The sequence below is a fragment of the Bos mutus genome, chromosome 3, assembly GCF_027580195.1.
Source record: "Bos mutus isolate GX-2022 chromosome 3, NWIPB_WYAK_1.1, whole genome shotgun sequence".
NCBI classification, from domain to species: domain Eukaryota; kingdom Metazoa; phylum Chordata; class Mammalia; order Artiodactyla; family Bovidae; genus Bos; species Bos mutus.
In genome coordinates, this window is record NC_091619.1 from 40,825,542 (window position 1) to 40,839,413 (window position 13,872).

The 13,872-nt window shown below is 35.9% G+C and overlaps 1 protein-coding gene across 2 annotated transcripts in view; it reads left to right on the forward strand.

Annotated features, from left to right (window-relative positions):
* The window catches only part of DPH5 (diphthamide biosynthesis 5), a 42,600-nt gene extending 28,728 nt beyond the window's left edge, over positions 1-13,872 (forward strand). For both annotated transcript variants that reach the window (XM_070367588.1, XM_070367587.1), the window contains exons 6-8: positions 6,384-6,423; positions 8,341-8,444; positions 10,078-13,872. In XM_070367588.1, coding sequence (XP_070223689.1) covers positions 6,384-6,423; positions 8,341-8,444; positions 10,078-10,301 — 368 coding nt within the window. In that variant the 3' untranslated portion in view covers positions 10,302-13,872. The remainder of the gene's footprint in view (positions 1-6,383; positions 6,424-8,340; positions 8,445-10,077) is intronic.

A 13,872-nucleotide genomic window follows, 5' to 3' on the forward strand; every position in this document is an offset into this window, starting at 1 on the left:
CACAGAAATTGAAAGTGTAATCTGAAATCTTCCTGCAAACAAAAGCCCAGGACCAGATGGCTTCACAGCTGAATTCTACCAAAAATTTAGAGAAGAGCTAACACCTATCCTACTCAAACTCTTCCAGAAAATTGCAGAGGAAGGTAAACTTCCAAACTCATTCTATGAGGCCACCATCACCCTAATACCAAAACCTGACAAAGATGCCACAAAAAAAGAAAACTTCAGGCCAGTATCACTGATGAACATAGATGCAAAAATCCTTAACAAAATTCTAGCAAACAGACTCCAACAGCATATTAAAAAGATCATACATCATGACCAAGTGGGCTTTATCCCAGGGATGCAAGGATTCTTCAATATCGGCAAATCAATGTAATACACCACATTAGTAAATTGACAAATAAAAACCATATGATTATCTCAATAGATGCAGAGAAAGCCTTTGACAAAATTCAACATCCATTTATGATAAAAACCCTCCAGAAAGCAGACATAGAAGGAACATACCTCAACATAATAAAAGCTATTTATGACAAACCCTCAGCAAACATTATCCTCAATGGTGAAAAATTGAAAGCATCCCTAAAGTCAGGAACAAAACAAGGGTGCCCCCTCTCACCACTACTGTTCAACATAGTTTTGGAAGTTTTGGCCACAGCAATCAGAGCAGAAAAAGAAATAAAAGGAATCCAGATTGGAAAAGAAGAAGTAAAACTCTCACTGTTTGCAGATGACATGATCCTCTACATAGAAAACCCTAAAGACTCCACCAGAAAATTACTAGAGCTAATCAATGAATATAGTAAAGTTGCAGGATATAAAATCAACACACAGAAATCCCTTGCATTCCTATACACTAATAATGAGAAAATAGAGAAATTAAGGAAACAATTCCATTCACCACTGCAATGAAAAGAATAAAATACTTAGGAATATATCTACCTAAAGAAACAAAAGACCTATATATAGAAAACTATAAAACACTGGTGAAAGAAATCAAAGAGGACACTAATAGGTGGAGAAATATACCATGTTCATGGATTGGAAGAATCAATATAGTGAAAATGAGTATACTTCCCAAAGCAATCTATAGATTCAGTGCAATCCCTATCAAGCTACCAATGGTATTTTTCACGGAGCTAGAACAAATAATTTCACAATTTGTATAGAAATACAAAAAGCCTCAAATAGCCAAAGCAGTCTTGAGAAAGAAGAATGGAACTGGAGGAATCAACCTGCCTGACTTCAGGCTCTACTGCAAAGCCACAGTCATCAAGACAGTATGGTACTGGCACAAAGACAGAAATATAGATCAATGGAACAAAATAGAAAGCCCAGAGATAAATCCACCCACCCATGGACACCTTATCTTTGACAAAGGAGGCAAGAATATATAATGGAAAAAAGACAATCTCTAACAAGTGGTGCTGGGAAAACTGGTCAACCACTTGTAAAAGAATGAAACTAGAACACTTTCTATCACCATACACAAAAATAAACTCAAAATGGATTAAAGATCTAAACGTAAGACCAGAAACTATAAAACTCCTAGAGGAGAACATAGGCAAAACACTCTCCGACATACATCACAGCAGGATCCTCTATGACCCACCTCCCAGAATATTGGAAATAAAAGCAAAAATAAACAAATAGGACCTAATTAAACTTAAAAGCTTCTGCACAACAAAGGAAACTATAAGCAAGGTGAAAAGACAACCTTCAGAATGGGAGAAAATAATTGCAAATGAAGCAGCTGACAAAGAAGTAATCTCAAAAATATACAAGCAACTCCTGCAGCTCAATTCCAGAAAAATAAATGACCCAATCAAAAGATGGGCCAAAGAACTAAACAGACATTTCCCCAAAGAAGACATACAGATGACACAAACACATGAAAAGGTGCTCAACATCACTCATTATCAGAGAAATGCAAATCAAAACCACAACGAGGTACCATTTCACGCCAGTCAGAATGGCTGCTATCCAAAAGTCTACAAGCAATAAATGCTGGAGAGGGTGTGGAGAAAAGGGAACCAACCCTCTTACACTGTTGGTGGGAATGCAAACTAGTACAGCCACTATCGAGAACAGTGTGGAAAAACTGGAAATAGAACTGCCATATGACCCATCAATCCCACTGCTGGGCATACACACCAAGGAAACCATAATTGAAAGAGACACATGTACCCCAATGTTCATCACAGCACTGTTTATAATAGCCAGGACATGGAAGCAACCTAGATGTCCATCAGCAGACAAATGGATAAGAAAGCTGTGGTACATATACACAATGGAGTATTACTCAGTCATTAAAAAGAATACATTTGAATCAATTCTAATGAGGTGGATGAAACTGGAGCCTATTATACAGAGTGAAGTGATCCAGAAAGAAAAACAGCAATACAGTATAATAACGCATATATATGGAATTTAGAAAGATGGTAATGATAACCCTATATGTGAAACAGCAAAAGAGACACAGATATGTAGAACAGTCTTTTGGACTCTGTGGGAGAGGGCGAGGGTGGGATGATTTGGGAGAATGGCATTGAAACACGTATATTATCATATGTGAAACGAATTGCCAGTCCAGGTTCAATGCATGATACAGGGTGCTCAGGGCTGGTGCACTGGGATGACCCAGAGGGATGGGATGGGGATGGAGGTAGGGAGGGGGGTTCAGGATGGGGAACACATGTACATCTGTGGCAGATTCATGTCAATGTATGGCAAAACCAATACAATATTGTAAAGTAAAAAAAAAAAAAAAAGACATTTAGGTTGTCTCATGTACAAAGTTCTCTATTATTCAATAATATATAAATTTGTACATTATCAGAACCCCAATCAATATGTCTCTTTAAAAGAGAAGACTGTAGAAAAGTTTTACTAATGGTTAGCATTTCTTATAGGGTAGAATTTGGAAATTATGTAGAGCAAAGGTTAGCAAACCACCTCTGCTGGATCAGATATAGGCTACCACCTGTTTCATAAAGTTTAATTGGAACACAGCCACACTACTTCATTTATGTATTATCTATGTCTGTTTCATGCTACAATGGCAGCAATAAGTAGTTTTGACAGAGACCTTGTGGCCTTCAGAACCTAAAATATTTACTACCTGGTTCTTTACAGAAACATTTACTGACTCCTGATCTAAAGTAAAATTCTGCCTAATGTAATGTACACCCTGTATTCCCCAGTGATTTTCTTTCCCATTACCTTGTGTAACTTCTTGTATTACCATTCATCTGAATTGTTTTATTAACTCGTTGGTTTTCTTCTTTACTTTGTAAGAGCAGGGACTTTGTTTTACTGATTCCTCTCTTTCTAATGTCTAGAAGTGTAGCACAGTGTAGCTGTCCAACAGATATGTAATAGAAGTTAATTGGTTAACATTTACTTTTAGTTTCAGACTTGATCTTATTACCCATTGTCACAGAAAATCTTTAATTCTTGCTAGTTCATTCAGTTCCAGCTAGATAACATTCCTTTTTTACTCCAGTAAGAGTGACACCTAATTAGTTCTAGATCTAGATCAGGCCATGCATGCTTCTCTGGTATTTTTTTTGGCTTATGCCTGAATCCCACAATTTACTGGTATGATAATGCTTTCTTATTTTAGTTAATTATCAGTGTAATTTAGTAATTCATTATTAGCTAATTAGCTTTATAGTTTTGTGTTTGGATTTTCCATGTGGAAAGATACTAGTCTCCCTCTTTAGTAGTTCTTATTGGCAGAACTTATTTTGTGGTTCTTGTTAATTCATGTGGAATATGCCATTAAAGGTATCCATCATGTTATCTTAAACTTAGAGCCAATTAAGGCCAGCGCTATGTAGAAAGTCAAAGGAGAATGATGCAAGAGGTACAGGCATTTAAAAAAGCTTTTATTAAAGGCAGAGGTAGAAATATATGCAACTGAGGGATGACAAATAGGGATTCATTGGAGCTCAGATATGAAGTGTGTGTGTGTGTGTGTGTGTGTGTGTGTTTAAACAACAGAACTGAGTTTTTAAAACAGAATGAGGATAAAAGTAGTCTTAAGAGGCAAGCTACCTGTGATAACATCTTCATGTATCACGAAAAAAAAAATAGAGGAAAGGGGGGAAAATTGGAATTATCTTTTGGAAGCTTTGAAAGGGCAGTTAGAAATTCAGCTCACAGTATTTATTAAGTATTTATGCCCACTGTGGAGTTAGGTTCTTCTGGAATACCAAGGAAGTATTAGACCTGGGTCCTGCTCTCAGGATTTTGAAATCTAGTTGGAACTAATGTGCTGTGTACCTGAAAGTTGAGAGAACAATTAAGTTCTATTGTATCGAGGCAGGAAGGACAAACCAGAACTTTGGCTCCTGAACTTTCTCTAAGAGCTGCTGCCTCTTTTCTTGGCTTTCCTGGGAAAAGACAAACAAGGTTAAACAATATATCTTCCTTGCTCCATTAACAAAAACAGGAACAAGGTGTGAAGTATAAGATATCATGATTCTGACTTCGCAAACCATAGATCTCATCATTTAATCACCTGGAGTTCTCATTATTTTTAATTAGTATGTATTTATTGAATGGCTGCTCTTATGGGCCATACCCTGTAAGGATTAGTGAGAATATGTCATGGTAAGAAACCATAGAGAATTTAAAATTTACTTGGAAAGGCAAGACTAATATATATGATGTAATTGGAGATTAACAAAATATAGCACTAATTGTATGTCTGTCTCAAAGGACAAAGAGCCTTTGGGAGGAAGTCTATAAAGGTTTCTGAAGGAGTTGGGACTTTTACTCTACTTAAGAGGTAGATAGTTTAAATTAGCTGTCATAGTAGAGCCACATGAACAAATTTATTCAGTAGAATTTATGGTGTATCTGCTAGGTACTCTACATTATGCTAGATGCTGGTACTAAAATGAATAAGAGAAGCTTACATTCTAGAAAGTAGAAAGGAATAAATATGGCCTGTGTAAATACAAGGTAAGATGAGTCTGGCTTGAATTTATTTACTAATACACACTTACATTAGTGAAGAAGCATTTGCCCATAAAAATTCTCCCCAGCCCTCTTCATTTTTAAAATAAAATTCTATAGAATGTATCATTTAAAAAGTGAAAAAATGGAAATATTAAAAACTTAACTATCACAAATAACATTTCAGAAGCTCAAGGTGAATGCATTAATAAATGTTTACTTTTTAAAAATGATTACAGCTATTAGGTAGAGGAGATCTAAGTTGATGTTTATATCATTAATTGTATTGCAGGCCATATTTCAATAACAGGTATACATATTTCCTATATGTGCCATACAATGAAAATGCCTAAATAATGAATTTCAAACCTGAAAAATATATTCATTGCTGGTTCTAAGAACATTTAGAATATATGTAAGGGATTATCTCTAGAGCATTTTCCAAGCAAATACTTAGTATTCTTTGTAAGAAAAACTTTTATAATCACTCGAGAAAGTTTATAATCACTTGAGAAAGTTGTCAAAGTCTATCAAAAAGACCACTCGGTTACACTCTATTTATTTTTGCAGTAACAAACTTTGGCCGAACCATTTGTTTTTAGCATGTAGAACAGGAAGCAGCTGTTGCTCTTGCTGTTGTGTACTGAGTTCCTGTGAGGATGTAGAGTGATTCTGCTCTTTTACCTTCTACCAGATTGTTTAGCTGAGCATCAGTGATTACAAAGCATAAAGAACCAAATCTTTGTGATGTTTGCATCATCAAGCTTTATGAGAGCAAGGGCTATATGTGTTTTGGCTGTTGTGGCTACCAGTCCATGCTTGGGAAATCCCCATTAAATTATGAATATTTGGTATTAAAATGTTTCATAAGTTACTGGCATATCTTACCATTCACAGAAAAGCGAAAGTCTCTTCAATACGTGGTAAGAATTTTCTTTTATTTACATTACATGCATTTAAGCTTATATTCTAGTGCCTGAAAAATAGGTAAGAATAGGAACATGTTAACAAGAACTTTCCAGTTGGATCTGTGCAGTTACCAGCTAATAGAAATGAACACAAAGATTTTGATTAGCTGTTAGATAGTGTATATGCCAATATTTGTCTAACTCTTTCCTGTCTTCTTTTCCAAGAGGAAATTCAGTCCATTCAGGATGGTCTCAGGGCCAACCTCATGTTTGTTTTCTAACTAATGATCTTTATACAACCACAAGCTTCCATTCTTCTTTATATTTCCTTAAAAATGTGGCCAGATACAAGTGTGAGGGAAGATTGTCACAGACTCTCAAATTAGCATTTTAGAGACTTGAGAATAATATTTACCAAAAATTTAGGTGTTTCAGCTGAAGTTTACATGTAGGATTTTGGGTAAAGTACTTAATTAAAATAGAACTATCTGTTTTTGCTTCCTACAGACATCAAAGTAAAGGAGCAGTCTTTGGAAAATCTAATCAAGTAAGTTCGTATTCTGAGAATGCTTAATTCTATTTTAATTCCATGGACTATAAATTCTACTTAAATGACATAAGTTCTAAAGATTGTTGAAAATCAGTTTTCAGTAACAGTGCAAAATTTAACACTTTCAATCTTATGAAATGTTAAGCAGTATGATAGAATAGAAATAGCAGTAAATTTCATGGGTTCAGTATTGAGAACAGTGGTTGGCACCTAATAGGCACTCAGTAAATATATGTGGAATGAGTTAACTGAGAGTCAGAAAACATGGGTTTGAGTCATGAGTTGGACTCTGGTTATGTGCTCTTGGGAAAGTTACTTGCATTTCTGAGCCGTATTGTCTTCAATTGTATATTGGGGGAAATAACCCCTTTTTACTTATAGATGCAGTAGCTGCTACCCATATATAACTAACGAGAGCTTTAAATACATATGACTAATGTAACTGAGGAATGGAATTTATAATTTAGTTTTAATTAATTTAAAACTAATACTCAACTAAGTAACTAGATAACATTTAAGTATATTTAGAACAATTCAATATGTAAATCTACTTTTACAACCATGAATTTTATGATCTGAATACGGATCAAGTATTTCCAGTGAAAATTTAACATTTGAATTAAGATGTACTAAAATATAGAATACATTCCAGATTTCAAAGACTTAGTACAAAAATGATGTATAATAATTTGTATAGGAATAAATGTTGAAATATAACATTCTGGATATATTGGGCTAAATAAATACATTATTAAAATTAATTTTGTCTCTTTTTTTTACTTTTGTTATTGTAGATACTATTGAAAATTTTAAATTCTATTTGTGGCTTGCATTATATTTCTCTTAGACCTGAGTTACAGAATTGTTTTGAGAGTCAACAAAATAATCTATATGAATTTTTTTGTAAACTGCAAAAGCAATATTTTGACCATTGAGCACATTTGATAGGCTTTTGAGGCATATGGAAGTAAACATATCTTATCCTCCAAGACTTTGAGATATTTATTGCTGTAGTTTACTTTTCTTAGAGGAAGATATGAAAAGAGGAATATGTGGTTTAAACATGGTAATAAAAATGAACCCTATAAAATCTGATTAGAGTATAGAACAAATTTCTACTTATTTTGAATTATTTTTGCCTAAAGAACCACTTTGAATAAGAGTAAGTAGAGACATTACTTTGCCAACAAAGGTCCATCTAGTCAAGGCTATGGTTTTTCCTGTGGTCATGTATGGATGTGAGAGTTGGACTGTGAAGAAGGCTGAGCGCCGAAGAATTGATGCTTTTGAACTGTGGTGTTGGAGAAGACTCTTGAGAGTCCCTTGGACTGCAAGGAGATCCAACCAGTCCATTCTGAAGGAGATCAGCCCTGGGATTTCTTTGGAGGGAATGATGCTGAAGCTGAAACTCCAGTACTTTGGCCACCTCATGCGAAGAGTTGACTCATTGGAAAAGACTCTGATGCTGGGAGGGATTTGGGGCAGGAGGAGAAGGGGACGACAGAAGATGGGATGGCTGGATGGCATCACTGACTCGATGGACGAGAGTCTGAGTGAACTCTGGGAGTTGGTGATGGACAGGGAGGCCTGGCGTGCTGCGATTCATGGGGTCGCAAAGAGTCGGACACGACTGAGCGACTGAACTGAACTGAACTTTGATTTAAGCATTTATCTTTAAGTTGTTGCACTTATTTCTGCCAACATTTCAGTGAGATGAGAGAGCATTTGAAATAGGACAATGAAGAAAGCTTAAGAAACTAAAGGTAAATGATTTACTTAAAGTGAGTAACAAGTGGCAGCTTCAAACAGAACATAGAATGTGGTAATTGACTATACCTGGGGGAATAATTACATTAAAAATGTATTATGTAATTTCATGGCTAAGAACAGTGGCATCTACTTTTACACTTACAGGGGAAGAAAGATCTATGAACCTCCTCGGTATATGAGTGTCAACCAAGCAGCCCAGCAACTTCTGGAGATTGTTCAGAATCAGCGAATACGAGGAGAAGAACCAGGTACTCAGGAATCTTAAAAGGGCTCTCATATTCCCCTCATGCTGCATTGAGATGAGTATGTAACATCTGAAACACACACATGCATTACCAACACCACTAAAGTGAGTCAGTGTGTTTGCATTCATTTTTTTCTTATCATTTTTTTCATCTTTCCCTTAAATCTCATAGGCTGAAAGTTCTACTCAAAAGTAATGGATTTCTTTCTAGTAATGGAAATGGATTCTTTCTAGTAATATTAATATCATTCTAGAAAGTAAGGATTTTTTTTTCAAATTAAATATAAATCAGATTTTATGTAAATAGGTTAGTATAAATATTTTGGTGAAATACAGAACCTCCATTTTAGCCCAAGTCTATATTAAGCTCTATCCTGCAAAAGTATACTGAGACCAGGTATAGTTGTTTTTTCAGGATAAAGATCAGAGAATTTACCCTTGCATTCTTAATATCTAGACACAATAGATGTGCTATATAATAAAATGTTCATTGTCAATAGATTTTTATTGAGAGGTTCTTAAATAAATCTGTCATTATATTCTATTACAAGGTGCTGACTGGCGTTGAACACATATTTCCTGATGGGAAAGATACACAAAAAGATTCTTTAATAACCATTGGCCTCAGTAGGCCTTGTTAAAACCATGAAACAAAGAACCTGCAGGGGTGCTGTATGCCCATACCTTTGTACAGAGTTCCTTACATTCCTGCTCGTCCTTGGAGAAGTCATTTGCCCCATTTTGGTCATTTGTCAATCAGGACAGCTTTTCCAACTAAAGAAAATCACAAGAGGGTCTGCTAAAGAGCAGACACACTGGAATGAATAATGAAGTTCACTAATGTATGTTATTTCGAACTTAAAAGCTTAAGTAATGTCATAATGTCTATTATTTCTTCAGGGCTGTGTAGTTTACTAAGTACTTTCATATCTATTATCTTAGTCCTTAAACCACCCTTTATGAAGGATAGTTTTCCCACAAAAAAGAAGAAACTGAAGGTTTGTCATATAGCAGAATGGTCAAGCACAGACTCAAATCTATGTGTTTATCTCATAATCTTCTGCTTTTTCCAGTATATCTTGGTCAATGTGAAAATATCTCAAACATTTTATTTACAATATAATCATGTAATAAACACTGTCCACTCAGAACCTAGTTAAAGACAAATGCTATGTGATAGAGTATGGATACAGGTAATTATTCATCAAGTCCTAAAATTTTAAACTAAAGTAAGTCTTTGGAATTCCGAAATGGTAAAGTTAGGAAGTACTACTTTACTTTAAATGTTAGGTAGTGCAAATGGAAATGGCAACCCACTCCAGTGTTCTTGCCTGGAGAATCCCAGGGACGGGATCCTGGTGGGCTGCCGTCTCTGGGGTTGCACACGACTGGGGTTGCACAGTCGGACACGACTGAAGCGACTTAGCAGCAGCAGCAGCAGTGCAAATAATTTAGAAAAGCCTTAGATAAATCAGCAGATAGTATGTCTATAATGAGTGACTAAAGGAGATTTAATATATTTGCGACTTATTTGGGACTTCTTTAAATGTATTTTTAGTACTAGTGTTAGTTTGAGTGGATTCAGGATAATGCATTTACTGAATTGAATGGTGGCATCTTTGTTTTTCTTTTAATAGCAGTCACCGAGGAGACACTCTGTGTTGGCTTAGCCAGGGTTGGCGCTGAGGACCAGAAAATTGCAGCAGGCACTTTGCAGCAGATGTCTACTGTGGACTTGGGAGGACCATTGCATTCCTTGATTATCACTGGAGGCAGCTTGCATCCACTGGAGATGGAGATGCTAAGTCTGTTTACCATACCAGAAAATAGCTCAGAAGCCCAAAGCATTGGTGGACTCTGAATACAGGCATCTTCTATTGTGAGATGTTAATTTCAGTCATATATACACATACATGTATTTGTGTAACAAATCCAATAGGTCTTTTGGTTTACCTAATAAGTATAAATTGAGTGACCAAGAAGAAAGATACTCCAACAGTGCTTGGTTTCCTGTGTCAATGAGTTTTTACCCTGTGATATCATCAGTTGTTGCTGCTAATTTGGCAGTTTTTCAGGATGAACATAAGTGGAACAGACCAAACTGGAGAACTTACAGCTAGATAGCCATAGACAGAATCATTTAAAGGCAATGTCTGTTTATGAAACCAGTTTATACAAGATAGAACTTTCTTCTCTCTTAAAAAGTCTGATGTCCTGACTGCAAGATACATTGTCCTGACAGCATGTGGTATTAATACATATAAACAGAGATGAGAAGAATATGTTACCAGCCAACAGTCCCACTTACTTAGGGCTCAGCTGAGCACACGCCACAGAATGACATCCTTTTGCATTGCTTTGTGTTGTTTAGCTGACGTCCTAATTATGTGCCTCGTATTCTGCTGTATTTTGGAGGTTATATAATTATTGAATTATAAATGTTCAGGCAGCCATGAACAGTTGCTGTTTGGTTTTAAATAGCATCTTTCACATCCATGCTGAAAAGTGGAAAATTTGCTGACTACAAAATAAAATTTTTAAAAATTTAAGCTTGAAGACAACAATAGATTGGTCAAGATTTGTCATATCACTTAACAGTTAATATGCCTCCCTATGTATGCAAGTAGCCACATTCTTCTTCCTAGTTGTAAATCACACTCCATTTATTATGTTTCATGACTATGAAGTGTTACACTTTTTGTCAGTTCAAAATAGAAATAGCCTTGCTCCATGGCCTTGCTTCAGTTGGTCTAACTCTGATTTCAGTTGACCCTTGAACAACACAGGTTTGAACTGTGTAGGTCCACAAAATACATACTAAGTACTGCACAGTCTGGTCGGTTGAATCTGCAGTTGGTTGAATCCATGGACATGGAACCACAGATGTTTTCAACTGCATGGAAGGGTCAGTTCCCCTAACTCCTATATTGTTCAAGGTCAGTCAACTCTGTTTCCATGGCCTAATCAGTTTATCTGACCTCTTTGCTCAATAGATTCACTAAAGTTCATCAACTACTTCCCTCTTTTCTGGGAGCAACAATTAATAGGAGATTATTTTGAGTTACTTCATTTGAGATAAAAGATATTTTAATATATGTGAACCATTCTATTTTCAATCTGTCAGATGCAAAATAAGAGAGACCCAAGGACATTTAAGTAACAGTTCTGTATTTTTTTTCTAAAGCGTTAAATTAAACAGTGAAGAATTATAAAATGAAGGATTTCTGATTTGGGTAGTGGTGGAATAGGTTGCAATGTACAAACTCTCCCAATGATAAACTCTGGGAAAATATAATAAATAACTGTCTAAAGGCACCAAGGAGTGACCAGAAGTAGTAAGAGAACTATACTTACATGATTTTTCCCTCAGGGAATTTACCAGTCAGTCTGGTGAGTGGGAGGCTAGAATGGAAGAGAAAGTTTAAGTCTTAATGACTTGAGTTGTTGGAATTGGCTGCTGCTGGAGGAGCTGTATACTGAAGGAGAAAATTCTAGAAATGAAGGTGGCACTGAGGGAGGAGACTTCTAATCTGCATGATCTCCTCTTAAATCTTTGGCTAACTCTGGCATTGTGCATGTGCAGGGAAGACTCCAGTGAACCTGATGGAAAGCTGTAGCTGGGAGGCTGAAAAAGCTGAGCAGAGATTGTTGCTCTCTGTTGCAAGAGAACTCAAGAGTTTGAATCCCAACAAGTTAGAAAGCTTGTACCTTAGACTTTGCATCAAATCCCTAGAATGGTTGTTTATTAGCAGTAAAGGCTGTGCCTAGGGCTAAGGATTTGTGCTAAAACTAAAGACAGAATCTTTAACATAATGTGAAATCAAGCCTCCATAAAATCAAAGTGACTAGCCAATAATTACCTGCCTGCTAGAACAAAGCTTATCATTTCCAGAGTATAATAACAAAATGAATCAATCTATCAACAATGCCTCGAATGCTATAAAATATTATGAGGCATGCAGTAAAATAGGAAAATATGACTTAAGGTCAAAAAGAGAAAAACACACAGTAAAAAGAGATCCTACCAACCCAGATATTGGAATTAGCCAACAAGGATTTCAAAGCAGCTCAGAACTGTGTTCAAGTATGAAAAGGAAAAGTGGTTGTAGTGAATTAATGTAACTGAGTACTCTTAGCAGAGTAATGGAAACAAAGAGAAAACCCCAAATGGTTGAAGTTAACAACAGAGTGCAGATGATGAACAGAAATTTTCTGAGGAAAAAAGGTTGGAGGGAAGAATAAAAGAGCACAGAACCTCAATGCCATGTGAGGCAGTATCAAGCAATTCAACATATATGTGATTGGGTCCCCAGAAGCAGAACAGAAAACAAATAGGACAGAAAAATACAAATTAAACAATCTTCATGAAAGCAGAATTAGTCACCAGCAGACGCACACTACAAGGAAAGCTGAGGGAAGTGTTTTGGGTTGAAGGTAAATGACATCAGCTGAAAGAAAGGAAATAATAAAATGTAAGTATAAATGACTATCAGATTTTCTTTGCTTTATGTTTTTAAAAGCTATTGGGCTTTCCTGATAGCTCAGTTGATAAAGAATCTGCCTGCAGTGCTGGAGATCCCAGTTCGATTCCTGGCTTGGGAAGAGCTAGTATTCTTGGGCTTCCCTGGTGGCTCAGCTGATAAAGAATCCGCCTGCAATGCGGGAGTCCTGGGTTCAATCCCTGGGTTGGGGAGATCCCCCGGAGAAGGGAATGGCTACCCACTCCAGTATCCTGGCTTGGAGAAGTCCATGGACTGTATAGTCCATGGGGTTGCAAAGAGTAGGACACAACTGAGCGACTTTCCCTTTTAAAAGACAACTGACAATTTAACATAGTATTGTGGCATGTATTTAGCTATAAAATATGTGCAAACAATAACACAAGTTGCAGGGGGAAAGGGAATTATACAGTTTCAGGATTATTACATTTTATTTGAAGTAGTAGAATAATAACTGTAGGTAGACTGTGTTAAGGATATATATTGTAATCCTTTGGCAACTACTACCAAAAAAAAAAAAAAACACACACACACACACACACACATGGCAGAAGTTAAAAAAAATGAGAAGAATTAAATACTGAAAGACATATAATTAACCAAAAGAGGACAGGAAAGGAGGAAATAAACATTAAAAAACATAGGACAAAGAACAAGCAAATAGTGGAATGGAAGACTTAAATCCAGCCAAATCAATAATTGCTTATTGGTATCACAGTTGTAAATTAAGTAGTCCAACCAAGAGGAGTAGTTTTTTTTTCAACTATATGTTGTCTACAAGAGTTAAACTTTATATATAAAGACTCTGGATGAAAGTAGAAGAATAGGGAAAAAATAAACAATACAAACAGTAAGCATAAGAAAACAAGTGGCTGTATCAGCATAAGACAAAATAGACTTAAAAAGAAGGAGTATACTAGAGATATACTTTTC